General features: G+C 39.8%; 1 protein-coding gene across 1 annotated transcript in view; it reads right to left on the reverse strand.

Moving 5' to 3' along the window:
- TTC27 (tetratricopeptide repeat domain 27) overlaps positions 1-15,393 on the reverse strand; it is a 183,141-nt gene that overhangs the window by 141,856 nt on the left and 25,892 nt on the right. The window contains exons 6-8 of the mRNA XM_029937972.1: positions 14,499-14,663; positions 10,693-10,826; positions 2,430-2,542 (exon numbers count right to left, since the gene is read on the reverse strand). Of these exons, the coding sequence (XP_029793832.1) occupies positions 2,430-2,542; positions 10,693-10,826; positions 14,499-14,663 (412 nt within the window). The remainder of the gene's footprint in view (positions 1-2,429; positions 2,543-10,692; positions 10,827-14,498; positions 14,664-15,393) is intronic.

A 15,393-nucleotide genomic window follows, 5' to 3' on the forward strand; every position in this document is an offset into this window, starting at 1 on the left:
TTCTCTCCCTGTCTCTCTGCCCCTCCCCTGTACATGTGCACTCTCTCTCAAAAAAATAAAATCTGTAAAAAAAAAAAAAAAAAAAGATTAGTCTACTCTTAATCCCCTTTATCTACTTCACCCATCCCCCGTGCCACCTCCCCTCCGGCAAGCAACAGTTTGTTCTCCATATTTATGAGTCTGGTTTTTCATTTATCTTCTTCTAGCCCCACTGCTTCACCAATCAACCAACTATAAGAATTCACCTTCTCTGTACTTCCTTTCTATACCAACCCAGTCTACTACAACGTCCAAGTCTCCACAGGGGTAACGACCATGGGGATCAAATAGAGGTCAGGCGGTATAACAAAACCACTGTTTACAACCCCCAAAGGAACTCAGTTCATGTAGATGTTCTTACTCATTTAGAAACTGCATCAGGTGCTCCAAGATTCAGAAAATAATCAAGTAGTTTCTAACAAATGGGGAAATCCCAGACTTTAGACTTTAGCCTCTACTACAAAGCTGTCATCATCAAGACAGTATGGTATTGGCACAAAAACAGACACTCAGATCAATGGAGCAGAATAGAGAACCCAGAGCTGGGCCCACAAATGTATGGCCAATTAATTTTTGACAAAGCAGGAACGAGTATCGAATGGAAAAAAGACTGCCTCTTTAGCAGGTGGTGCTGGGAGAACTGGACAGCAACATGCCAGGAATAAAACTAGACCACTCTCTTACACCATACACAAAAATAAACCCAAAATGGATGAAGGACCTGAATGTGAGACAGGAATCCATCAAAACCCAGGAGGAGAAAGCAGGAAACAATCTCCTTGACCTCAACCACAGCAATTTCCTACTTGACACATCTCCAAAGGCAAGGAAATCAAGAGCAAAAATGAACTATTGAAACCTCATCAAGATAGAAAGCTTCTGCACAGCAAAGGAAACAATCAAGAAAACTAATAGGCAACCAATGGAATGGGAAAAGATAGCTGCAAATTACATATCAGATAAAGGGCTAGTATCCAAAATCTATAAGGAACTCACCAAACTTCACGCCCAAAAAACAAATAATCTGGTGAAGAAATGGGCAAAAGACATGAACAGACACTTCTCCAAAGAGGACACCCAGATGGCCAACAGACACATGAAACGATGTTCAGCGTCATTCATCATCAGCGAAATACAAATCAAAACCACACTGAGATACCACCTCATGCCAGTCAGAGTGGCTAAAATGAACAAATTAGGAGACTATAGATGCTAGAGAAACGGGCCGCCTCCTACACTGTTGGTGGGAATGTAAACTGGTGCAGCCACTCTGGAAAACAGTGTAGAGGTTCCTCAAAAAATTAACAACTGAACTCCCCTATGACCCAGCAATAGCACTGCTGGGGATCTACCCAAGGGATACCGAAGTGCTGATGCATAGGGGCACATGTACCCCAATGTTCATAGCAGCACTGTCAACAATAGCCAAATCATGGAAAGAGCCTAAATGTCCATCAACTGATGAATGGATCAAGAAGATGTGGTTTATCTATATAATGGAGTACTATATGGCAATGAGAAAGAATGAAATCTGGGCATTTGTAGCAACATAGATGGAACTCAACGATGTTATGCTAAGTGAAATAAGTCAGGCAGAGAAAAACAGATACCATATGTTTTCATTCATATGTGAAACAGGAGAAACTTAACAGGGGACCATGGGGATAGGGAAGGGAGAAAAAAAGGAGAGGGAGGGAGGCAAACCATAAGAGACTCTTAAATACTGAGAACAAACTGAGGGTTGATGGGGGTGGGGGAGAAAAGAAAATGGAGGAGGGCACTTGTTGGGATGAGCCCTGGGTGTTATGTGGAAACCAACTTGTCAATTAACTATTTTAAAAAAATTATTCCTAAGTAAAGCTAATCTAAGACATTTTGCTTATTAAGGTAAAGATAAGGATAAATATACTAACTCAAAGGAGACTCCTGAGATTCCTTAGCTCTAACGCCTGTGCTTGGTCTCCCAGTGGAGACCACTGGTGGTTTATTGGTAACTGGTTGTCCAACTATTCTCGATCCTTCTAAGCATTGTGAGATTCTCTGTTCATTCAGAACTCCTGAGTCCTCCTGAAAGAAAGTCTTCTTTTTTTTTTAATTTATTTTTGAGAGAGAGAGTGAGAGAGAGAGAGAGACAGAGAGAGTGTGTGTGAGCAGGGGAGGGTCAGAGAGAGAGAGGGAAACACAGAATCCAAAGACAGGCTCCAGGCTCTGAGCTGGCCAGCAGCACAGAGCCTGATGCAGGGCCCGAACCCATGAACTGTGAGATCATGACTTGAACCGAAGTCAGACACCTAACCGACTGAGCCACCCAGGTGCCCCTAAAGTCGTCTTCAATACTAGAGAACCAATATGCAAAGTGTTCAAAGTAGCCAAGTAAGTAAGTGACTTACCAGATTCCAAGAATAACAGCAAGCTCTTCAGCACACAGATCAGGCATCTGAAACTGCTCACAGTCTGCTAACTTTATCTCATTTAGAACAGTGTCATCATTGAGTTCAAGATTCTGGTGTAATACAAAAGAAAATACTTAGACCAAGAATTAAATGTGATTCATTCAATACACTATATGCAACCGATTACTAACAAGGGATAACTTACCTTTGTGTTTAAAGATTATACAAGGTCTACATATGGTCAATGGCTACATATGGTCAATAGGCTTTTTCTTGTGAAACACATATTTAGAGATAATTTACTATGGAGACATGGAGGACATACCATGTAAACCTCAGGAATGCACTGACAGTATCAGTAATAGGAAACAACAGCAATCATTCACTGAGCCCAGTAGGCAAAAGCCCCTTTACTGATCTATCAGGATTTAAAACCGTATCTTTCTATGCTCTGCTCAAAATTCTAATCTAAAACATCAACTCCCAAATCTGTTTCTCAATAGGTACTAGAATAACCAAAACAATTTGAAAAAGAATAAAATCTGAGGACTTAGGGGACTTGATAGAGTACCTGATTTCAAGAATTACTACAAAGCCAAGATAGCATGGTATTGGCGTGAAGATAGACACACAGATGAAAGGAACCAAATAGAGTCCAGAATTTTAGACCCAGAGATGGTCAAATGATTTTTAACAAAGGTGCCTACGGTGATTCAACACAGGAAAAGTCTTTTCAAAAAAATGGTGGTGAAACAACTGGATATCCATTTGGAAAGAAATGACCCTTCACCCTTATCTCATACCAAACACAAAAATTAAACCAAAATTGATCACAGACCTTAATGCAAAAGCTAATACTAAAAAAACTTCTGAAAGAAATCACAGGAAAAAAGCTTTGCAATGCTGGGCTAAGCAAGCAATCCTTAATTAGAACACACAAAAAACTGAAAAGACTTACTAAATTGAACTTCATCAAATTAAAAACTTCCGTGTTTTGCAAATTTTAAGAAAATGAAAAGTCAAGCTACAGACTCAGAATATATTCACAAAACAAATATCTGAAAAGGGATTTGTATGCAGAGTATGGAGAACTCTTACAAATCAAAAAGACAATAAACAACCCAATATAAAAGTAGACAATAGATCTGTACAGGCACTTCATGAAAGAAGGCGGCCAATAAGTGCACAAAAAGATCCCTGAGAACAATAGTCAATAAGAAATACTAATTTAAAAGACTGACAATACTCAATGTTGACAAGGATCTAGAGCAATGAGAACTTTCTCACATTGGTGGTAGAAATTTAAAATGGTGTCAGTTTCTTATTAAAAACATATATTTACTATAGGAAGTATCAATTACACTCAAAATGCTTACCATGAGAAATGAAAACATGTCCACACAAAGACATATACATAAATGTTCATAAGAGTTTTATCTGTAATAGCCCAAACCAGAAACAACTCAAATGTCTGTCAATAAACAGATAAAAGAAAAACTACACTATATCATCCAGTGGAATTCTAATCAGCAATAAAAACGAACTACTGCCACAGGTAACCGTATAGGTAAATCTCAAACACATGCTGAACAAAAGAGGCCAGATACCAAAAAGTACATGTAATATTCTAGAAAAGGCAAACTACCAGGGTACCCGGGTGGCTCAGTTGGTTAAGTGTCCAACTCCAGCTCAGGTCATGATCTCATAGTTTGGGGATCGAACCCCAGGTCAGACTCTGTGCTGACATTTCAGAGCCTGGGGCTTGCTTCAGATTCTGACTCCCTGTCTTTCAGTCCCTCCCATGCTCATGGCTCTGTCTCTCTCTCTCTCTCTCTCTCTCTCTCTCTCTCAAAAATAAATAAACATTTAAACAAATTTTATAGGGGCACCTGGGTGGCTCAGTCGATTAAGTGTCTGACTTTGGCTCAGGTCATGATCTCATGGTTTGTGGGTTCGGGCCCTGCATCGGGCTCTGTGCTGACAGCTCAGAGCCTGGAGCCTGCTTCCGATTCTGTGTCCCTCTCTCTCTGCCCCTCCCCTACTCACGCTCTGTCTCTGTCTCTTAAAAATAAAATAAATGTTACGAAAATAATTACAAATATTTTAAAAATATTTTATAAAAAGAAAAAGAAAGAAAAGGCCAACTACTCGCAGTCACAGTAAACAGATGCACAATATTTGGGGCCAGTGAGGCAGGGGATTAACTGCAAAGAGGCATGCTGTAACTTTCTAGGGTAATGAAAGACACATGGACCATAATGGTTGGATATATTTGTCAAATGCCATCAAACTGAATGGATGCAATCTCATCAATTAAAACGGGTCAACTTTTTGATACAAGTTCTATTTCCAAAAAATTGATTTTAAGAAATAGATTGTCAAAAAATAGTAAAACCACAAGAGAGCTCTCTACACACATATCTAACCAACTAGAATAGCAAAAATTAAGACGATTAGGGGCACCTGGGTGGTTTGGTCAGTTAAGTGTCTGACTTTGGCTCAGATCATGATCTCAGTCTGTGGGTTCAAGCCCCATGTCAGGCTCTGTGCTGACAGCTGCCACTCCCTTGCTGGGTCTCTGTCTCTCAAAATAAAGACATAAATAAATTTTTTAAATTAAGATTAACAACACCAAGCATTTGCAACTGGCACTCTCATACACTGATGCTTGGAATGTAAAACAGTATGACCATTTTGGAAAACAGTTTGGCAGTATCTCATCAGGTTAAGAACACACTTACCACACAATCCAACCATTCCAATCCTAGGTATTTACCCAAGAAAATTAAAAACATATGTTCACACAAAGACTTACACACAAATGTTTCAATCAGCTTTATTCAAAAGAGCCAAAAATTGGAAACAGCTCGACTATCTATCAACAGGTAAATGGATAAACACATTGTCCACTGATGTACCTAAGTCTGCATTCACTAATGAATGCATTAAGAAGAGATGTACAGGGGGCTCAGTGGGTTAAACACCTGACTATGGCTCAGGTCACGATCTCACGGTTTGTGAGTTTGAGTCCCAAATCAGGCTCTGTGCCGTCAGTGCTGAGCTCACTTCAGATCCTCTGTCTCCTACTCTCTTTGCCCCTCCTTCTCTCTCTCAAAATTAAAAAGCAAACACGAAAAGAAAAAAAAGATATGGTACATATAATGGGCTATTATTCAGCCATAAAAAAAAAAGGAAATCCTACCATTGGTGACAATTTGGATGGACCTTGAAAGTATTATGCTAACTTAAATAAGTAAGAGATAGATACATACTATATGATATCATTTATATGTAGAATCTAAAAAAAGAAGAATCAAACTCATAGAAAAAGAGATCACACCTGTAGTTACGAGGGACGGAGTGGGGGGAGGGGGAATTGGAGGAAGATAGTCAGAAGTTACAGATCTCCAGTTACAAGATGAATAAAGACTAAGGAAGTGTTGTTTGACCTGATGTGATGCACGTCGTGTGTCAGGAAAGCTGTTAAGACAGTAGATCCTAAGAAGAAACTTTTTTTCTCTTTTTCCTTTTCCTGTTTTTTATTTTCTTCTCAACTCTATGAGAAGACGGGTGTTAGCTGAACCTACTGTGGTAATCATTTCGTTGCACAATGTATGCAAATCCAACCACTACGCTGTACCCCTTAATCTTATACAGTGACATGCCAATTATTTCTCATAAATCTTGGGGGGTGAGAATTGCTACACCTTAAAAAAATTTTATGCTAAGTGACAGAAACCAGACACAAAAGAGTCATACTGTATGATTCCATTTATGTGAAACTCTAGAAAAAGCAGCTCTAATCTGTGACAGAAAGCAGACCAGTGGGAGGAAAAGTGACTGACTGCAGAGAAGTAGAAGTGACTTTTTGGTGCAATAGAAACGACTCTGTATTTTTATTGTAGTGGTGGTTCTATGGGTCTATTTTTCAAAATACAAAATGTACATGTAAAATAAAATAAGCACACTTTACTTTTTTTCTAATTCAATAAAAGTACCTAAAACTAGGAGCTAAACAGACCAGAAGGCTGGAAATTGTCTATGGCTAGGAGGTCAACCTCTTAACTGGTAACTTCTTCACTAGTAACCAGTAAGTATGCCCAAACCAGCCCAGAGGAACACCCTTCCCTGTCTAGCCTCCAAGTCAGCCTAGCTGTGGGCCTGTCTCTCTCTACAGGTTTTCAAGAAGAGCACGGCAACGCCAACAACTGCTGACCGGAGGAACACAGACTCTAGGCGGCCGCTCTGAACCCACTGAAAAAGCGGCTCTTCCTCCAGCAATGGGCACCTTCAAAGGCACGGCTGGCAGGTGCACAGCACACCCTGGTGGCCGTTGTTTTCAACACGGGTCTTCCATAATTTAAAAAATAGAACTACATACATAATTTTAAATTTTCTCGTAGCCTCTTAAAAAGCAAAAAAAAAAAAACCATACACCTTATTTTAAGACATCAAAAATACTATCCCTGTAATTTGTGTCAACAGTAAATTATCAATTAGACATTATACATTCTTTTTTTATATGGTCTATGAAATCTGATGTGTCTTTTCCACTTCGGCACATCTCCGTTTGAACCAACCAACTTTGCAGTAATTAACAGTCACATGTGGCTGGTGGCTACCAGACTGGACCATGGAGCACTAGAGCATCCCAAAATTCTCATCTTATTACATCAACACACAATCGTTTTTTGTGTTTTTTTCTTACAATGTTATTTTTAAGTAATCTCCACACCCAATATGAGGCTTAAACTCACAACCTCGAGATCAAGAGCCACACGCTCTACTGACTGAGCCAGCCAGGGCTCCTAATACACAATGTTTTTAGCACACCCTTACAGTAAGTACCTTTATAAATCTAATCTGATCCTTTAACAAAGTGTTATGTGGAAAAAACAAATGTGAAAACTAAGTATTTTGTAACTGTCCCAGATTCTCACCCCAGGCTAGATGATAAGGAAGGGACAGAGACCCAAGCCTCTCCACCAGCCCAGGACTCCTTCCCCTCCACCACAGAAGACCTGCCACACGGCATTATTTATTTGCCAGACACAAGCAAGTAATCAGTTTTGATATTCATTCAAAATTCTCTATGTTCCTATTCAGCTCTTTTGAAATTAAAATGGGTTGGCTCTTAGGGCACCTGGGTGGCTCAGTTGGTTAAACACCCAACTCTTCATTTTGGCTCAGGTCATGATCCCAGGGAGTTGGGAATGAGCCCCAACTTCCACATTCGGCTCTGCACTGACCACACAGAGTCTGCTTGGGATTCTCTCTCTCACGCTCTTTCTCTACCTTTCATCCTCATTCTCTCATTCTCTCTCTCTCTCTCTCTCTCTCTCTCTCTCTCTCTCTCTCAAATTAAAAAAAAAATTTTTTTAATGGGTCAGCTGCAGTACCTACTTACCCAACCATTCTGCAGGTACCAAATTTATAGTATTATTCCACCTGGTCCCATTTGGACTTCATAACATTCTACCTAACCAAGGAATCAGCACATAATTTATCTCCAATATGTGAGACACACCATATGCAGGTTTTAATATATATTTCTCGTTGGTGACACTAATCATGTATGCATTTGTGTTTTTTGTGATTACACAACTGAACAACTAAGGACAGAGACTGTGTCTTCAATCCGCACATTGGGGTTGCTCCTAACTGTTGGCGTACTAAAACTCTGATCTCCAATGGCTTGAATCTACATAATTCCCCACTAATAACATACTAAAAATCCAGGAAGACCCACAGGGAAATATGCTCCTCATGGGTAATAAAATTATTGTTTCCTTAATTCTAAGATATACATTTTCACATTGTAACATTTCCATTCAAATATATTTTATAATAATTAAAATTGATGTCATAATGTTCCTTTTTTGCCCGAAGAGTGGTTATCAAAAAGGTAATGTATTTTATAATCTAATAGTGTCCTTGACATAAGGAAATAGGATATACAACTAATTAAACAAGCAATTCTACCTTCGTCCTTAAGTATAAAGCTGTTTCTAGGTAATCAATACCTACATCACATAACTTGTACCTTACTCCTTTAAATTCTACATTAAATTGTGCATCATTTTTTAACTTCCTAATAATAGTCCTCATATCCTTATCCTGCCAATTATTACAGAAGATAATTTTCTTCCTTCTGTTTTTTATATTGGGGGGGGGAGAGCAGGGGTGGGGCAGAGAGAGAGGGAGAGAAAGAGACTCTGTGCTGTCAGCACGGTGCTCGATGCGAGGCTCGAATTCCAGAACCATCAGATCATAATCTGAGCCAAAATCAAGTCAGACGCTTAACCGACTGAGCCAACCATGTGCCTCCAGGAGTCAATTTTCAATAAGAGAACTCCACATTAAAAAGGAAAAAACAACAAACAATAAACAACAATGGACTGCTGAAGTAAATGCATTGACTGCATTATTAAATCTCCTTTCACTGACGCTATGCTGTGGCCTAAAGATCAGGTTTATGGCAGTTAACCTAAGATTTAGAGAAGGATGTGGTTTAATCAAAAGTTTAAAAAAAAAAAAGGCTTAAGGAGGAGACTCCAAACATGTAAGGAGGCCGAGGACGGAAGCAGGTTACAGCGCGGTGTTCCCGCACAAACCCTCCTCCACCGTGGCTCGGCCCACATGGGGGAGTGTAGACACCGCCCTGTGTAGTCCTGTCCCTGAGTTCCTGTATCCCTCCCTTCCCCTCTTAGAATCAATAGCAGCTCCTCCCTAAACACCCCGAAAGCACACACGACAGTGCACGGAGTAGGCCTGGAAGTGTACAGTGTCCCATCACAGGCTGCCTTGGGACTCCGCACTACTACCGCTCCTCCTGCCCATCCTAGTCCCTACTCTTGGCCCTGTTTTCAGTACAGAGGAGAATTCTGGTGCTAAAAGTACCCAAGATAAATTTGCTCATAGGCTCTAAAATGAAGAGTAGGGCTTCAAAGACAGTAACGTCAGGCAAAGGACTACCAAAAACGTTGGCTTGGGATTTCTGCAATAAAAAAATATAAATGCTAATGACTTCTGAGGAAGGAGATGGAAAGGCATCTAAATAGGTAAACTGACCAAGAGCCATAAATTTATTTATTGGGGGGTGTAAATTTCTTTATTATAAGAAATCAAGAGTAGATAATTTTTAATTTTTTTTATGTTTTTTATTTATTTTTGAGAGAGAGAGAGAGAGAGAGAGAGACAGCTTGAGCAGGGGAGGGTCAGAGAGAGAGGGAGACACAGAATCTGAAGCAAGGTCCAGGCTCTGAGCTAGCTGGCAGCACAGAGCCCGACGCAGGGCTCGAACCCACGAACTGTGAGATCATTACCTGAGCTGAAGCTGGACGCTCAACTGACTGAGCCACCCAGTCACCCCGAGAGTAGTTACTATTTAAAATTTCCCGTCGTGTTAGGGGTCAGATTGCACAAGGCTGCCGGCTATCACTGTCAATCACCATAACACCCTCCTCTTGCTCTTCATTCTCTTCACTTTCCCAGGGATTCCACCTCTTAGTGTCCCAAGCAGGCTTTGTCACAAGCTCTTGGACCTTAACCCAAGGCATTTTGTACCTCTTAGCTTTGCAAACTTGACCACTAAGCTCTCCCACTTATTAGCCTGCTAAGAGCCATAAAACTAAGCTAGAGAGAATGCATGGGGTGCTGAGCTGGCTCAGTCAGTAAAGCAAGTGACCCTTGGTCTCGAGGTTATAAGTTCGAGCCCCTGTTGTGTGTAGAATTACTTAAAAATAAAATCTTTTAAAAAAGAAGAAGAAGAAGAGAATGCATTAGCCAGGTCAAGAAAAACATACTAACCAGTCCAATAACCAGAGTGATAAAGGATCAGAACACTGATAAAAAGGTATTCTTATCATCCATTTATATATTTTAAAGAGGAAGCCTAAGAAATTTCAGGTCTCTTAATATTTAAAAATATCCACAAAGGTAAAAATTAAGACAACAAATATGGGAGCAGCTAGAAAACTTAGGCTCTATTCAGTCTGTCCTGTGAATTTTTTCAAGGAGGGTAATACAAACTAACTGCATTGCTAATTCCTATTACTGAGGTCTAAGATAACATTTTATCTCTATTTAAGGGTTTAAAAAGGCTTCACCTTGGGTTTTTAAAAACTCCCAGCCACCTTGAAAAAGCTCGAAAAGGGATAAAATGAAGTCTCTTTCCACCTCATTCAGTGTTTCTACAAAACTCACCTACTGACACAGTTAGACGTGGGTATCAATTCAAATAACTTTCAACCCTGCTCACCTTGGTTAAATGCTCTTGAGGAGTGGGTGCTGGACTGAACTCACAGTGTGAAGAGACATCCCCTTTCTTTCTTACGTCTAGAATAAGCTGTGCCACGTAGTTTTCCTGGAACCGTGTTCTCTTCCCCAGAGCACCTGAAAAACAAAACATGTTAAATTGCGTGTATTGATTTGTCAATCAGATCTATGTACAGTCATGAAAAGTAGTGTTTTCAGAGTGCTTTAAAGTCTATAAGATATTTTCTCCATTTCACATTTAAAAACACCCGCGGCCCAGTGTTTTTAGAAGTTTATAAAGCCCGGGATAGGAGATAAAAAATAATAATAAGACTAAAAATTAAAATAGAATTATAAAGCCAATAAGCTATGGCATCAAAACTCAAACCCAAGATTTATGTCACTGGATTACACATACTTACTTTTGGATCAAACTACCTCCTTCCTCTAAAAAGTGTCACAGGGGCCCGTGGGTGGCTCAGTCAGTTAATCGTGTGACTCTTAATTTTGGCCAGGTCATGATCTCACAGTTCGTGAGATCGAGCCTCACTTCGGGCTCTGGGCTGACAGCACAGAACCTGCTGGGGATTCTCCCTCTCCCTCTGCTCCTCCCTCACTCACATGTGTGTGCTCTCTTTCTCTCTCTCTCAAAATAAATAATAAACATTTAAAGAAAAAAGTGTCATTGGTAGAAGGATTATCAGCATCTTTGTATAACAAAAGAAAAATCAGAGGTTCTGAGGTACAGCCACTTGCTCATGGTCACAGGGACTGTCAGTATCAGAGCCAGCGCTCAAAGTCAGTGTCTCCAGGTTCTAAATCCCACAGTCTTTCTATCTTTCCATGATTCTATCTGGCTTCATTTAACACCAACACTTTTTCCACTTTGTATCTGAAATAACCTGCTACAAGAATAGCTCTAATAGAGGCAACAGTCCTAAGATCCATTCTCTGGCAACCTTCCGATTACAAAGACCCTGGACTGTAAAGACCCATCTAAGAAAGAAGTCTTGATTTGATCCTACAATGAGTCTGGCTCTAAATTATACATCAGCCCTTTAAACATGTTACACAAAAATAGCTACTGAGACGGCCTAATGCAGCTCACTTTTTTATAGAAAGGCTAGAGTTAAATGGAAAAAAATAACAATCTGATTCCCATTTTATACTGTGAGTACCACATTTGTATTTTTTTAAGTTCTTCACTCTTAACTTGGAAAAAGTCTGAAGACCTAGCCAGTAAATATACCAGCAGTGATAGGTGACTATACAGAATACCATGCCTTAGTTTTTAAATAGCCCAAGAACAGTCCCCTAAGGCCAAAACATTTAAAAACATAATCTCTGAAACTAACCTCACAAGTTATATTATATATAACTATATTTTCAAATACAGACACGACTCCAACTTACATATGGCCATTGTTCCAAAAGTTATAAGCTAGATATTTAATAATTCTCCCCATACAAAGAATGTAGTAAAAGATGGCTAAGATCCCAGACCAGGCCACAAAGTCATATTTAACTCATAATATATTTGAAAGATTTTATTGACCGGACCAGCTCAATAAGAAACATAGAAAAAAAAATTTTAACGTTTATTCATTTTTGAGAGAGACAGAGACAGAGTGCAAGTGGAGGTGGGGCAGAGAGAGAGGGAGACACAGAAGCCAAGGCAGGCTCCAGGCTCTGAGCTGTCAGCACAGAGTCCAACAGGGGGCTCGAACCCACAAACTGTGAGATCATGACTTGAATCGAAGTCAGACGCTTAACCAACTGAGCCACCCAAGTGCTCCTAGAAATGTTTTTTTAATGTTTATTTTTGAGAGAGAGAGAGAGAACGAGCGTGTGCATGAGTGAGGGAAAGGTGGAGAGAGAGGGAGACACAGACACTGAAGCAGGCTCCAGGCTCTGAGCTGTCAGCACAGAACTCGATACAGGGCTTGAACTCACGAGCCACAAGATTATGACTTGAACCAAAGTCAGATGCTTACCCTACTGAGCCACCCAGGCACCCCAAGAATTTGGGGGGCAAGAATGGACCTTGGGGATAATCTAGAGCAAGCCCAGGAATGACAAATAAGTCCAATCACTTCAAACTTCACACACTGGTGGTCACAGTCTGGACAGCTGAGCTCACATTTAACAGGTGTAACACAAGTGCTCAAACGGACCATGTCTGACTTCCGCTAATGCCATCACTACGGAATACCAATTATATTGTGAAAACCCAGGTACAGAGCCATGACATAACAAACAACCAATGTTTCTTATTTTGAAGAAATTCTGTAACTTATTTGTTTATTCAACAAACATCTGAGTGCCAACTATATGCCAGTGTTCTAAGGTGTTGAAAAAAAAGATAGTCAAAAACTTCTGTTCTTAAGGAAGACAAAAAGAGCAGGGTGGAAGGTGATTATTTACCCAAAAAAAGGGCAATGTAAAGAAGCCACATCAAACTTGGGAGTTAGGAGAAACTTTATGAAACCCATATCCATAAACAAATGGTCAAAAAGCTCATTTGTAGGGGTACCTGGATGGCTCAGCAGTAGAGTATGCACTTCTTAATCTCAGGGTCTCGAGTTCAAGTCCTGCATTGGGCATAGAGCTTACTTTTTTTTTTTTTTAAAGTTCATTTGTATACTAACTTGCTGCTATACATTACTAGCATGCATCTAACCAGACTAGAAAATAGAGGAATCTCCAGGAATAAAGAAAAGATTTCATTTCTAACTTTTTCGAAAAGTATGAATTTTTAAAACATTTTTTGGGGCACTTGGGTGGCTCAGTTGGCTAAGCAGCCAACTTCAGCTCAGGTCATGATCTCATGGTTCATGAGTTCGAGCCCCGCATCCGGCTCTAGACTAACAGCTCAGAGCCTGAAGCCTGCTTCGGATTCTGTGTTTCCCTCTCTCTCTGCCCTCCCCAACTGATGTTTTGTATCTCTGTCTCTCAAAAATAAATAAATGTTAAAAAAAATTTTTTTTAATAAAACATTTAACATTTTTTTTTTTTGAGAGAGAGAGAGACAGAGTGCAAGCAGGGAAGGGGCAGAGAGGGAGACCCACAACTCGAAGCAGGTTCTAGGCTCTGGGCTATCAGCAGCGTCCGATGAGGGTCTTGAACTCACGGACCATGAGATCATGATGTGAACTGAAGTCAGACCTCAACCAACTAAGCCACCCAGGCACCCCTAAAACTGAATTTTGTTAAATGTTTTTAATATTTATTTATTTTTGAGAGAGAGAGAGACAGAGTGCATCTAGGAGAGGGGAAGGGGCAGAAGGAGACACAGAATCTGAACCAGGCTCCAGGTTCTGAGTTGTCAGCACAAAGGCTGACGCAGGCTCAGACCCACAAGTCATGAGATCAGGACCTGAGCCAAAGTCAGATGCTCAACCGACTGAGCCACCCAGGTGTCCCTAAAACTATGAACTTTTAAAATAAAATCTTGGGGCACCTGGGTGGCTCAGTCAGTTAAGCATCCAACTCTTGGTTTCAGCTCAAGTCATGATCTCAGGGTTATGAGATCAAGCCCCACATCAGACTCTGCACTGAGCATGGAGCCTCCTTAAGATTCTCTACCTCTCTCTCTCTCTCTCTCTTTCTGCCCCTCTCACACTTGCAATCTCCCTCTCTCTCTAAAATTAAAAAATAAATAAAAATAAAAATCTTTAAAATCTATTTTTGTAAAGTGAAGAAAAGGACATAAAAAAATCAAATACAACCAAACAAGACAGCCAAACTGCCAATGTAATAGTTTTATCATAAAAATAAATTAATAATCCACAAAAAAGTAACAAGTCTTACCTGTCAAATCAATTTGTAATTTGCTGATATCTTTAGCAATGTAGAACTGATCCTTTGCTTTTGCATATTCATAATAATATAAAAATATATATGCACATTCCAGATGGAACTGAATAGCCAAATACTGACCGGAATCATCTACGAACAGATTTTCTAGATTCATCACTGCAAGACATAAGGTGAAACATTAAAAACTATGATGAAAATAAAAATCTATGATTTAGTAAAACGAGTAAATGTTGAGTAGATAGTATGTGAAGTATAGATATTGCATAGTCCCTGCTCTTAAAGATAAGAAACACGAACATGAAAATAGTTCACAGCTAGCATTCTCTGAGCACTCACATGTCCCAAGCACAAAACTAAGGACATTACATACATCTCTCCTTTATTCCACATGATCCTAGGAAATACAATTCATAAACCTGCTCTTATTTTAGATGGCTTGTGTTACTCATGCTATAAAAGAATAGGGCAATGCAAGGTGAAGATACAAAGTACCAAATGAATCTACAAACAAACATCACAGAAAATCTAATGAAGAGATCAGCTTACAGACTCTTTCCCTCATAATGAATGTACAAGTTCTCCCTTCAAAGGAGAAACAGACACACATAGATACAGATGACAATATGAATGTCAAATACAGCATGAATATTGGCTTAGTAGTCAGATTCGGATTTATTTCTCTAAATACCTTAGTTGAATAGACGGGAGGATGATAACCTGATAACACAGTGTCTGAAATAAAATGACTGTCAAAATTAATTATATATAATAAAGAGACTAGTTGACGAACACCAGGGTGCACGGGGTGTCCCCATGTCCCCTGAGCCATACCTCTGCAACATCCCTGACAAAGCACCCCTCACAAAGACTCCAGTACTGGGTTAGT

The sequence above is a fragment of the Suricata suricatta genome, chromosome 4 (genome assembly GCF_006229205.1).
Source record: "Suricata suricatta isolate VVHF042 chromosome 4, meerkat_22Aug2017_6uvM2_HiC, whole genome shotgun sequence".
NCBI lineage: Eukaryota > Metazoa > Chordata > Mammalia > Carnivora > Herpestidae > Suricata > Suricata suricatta.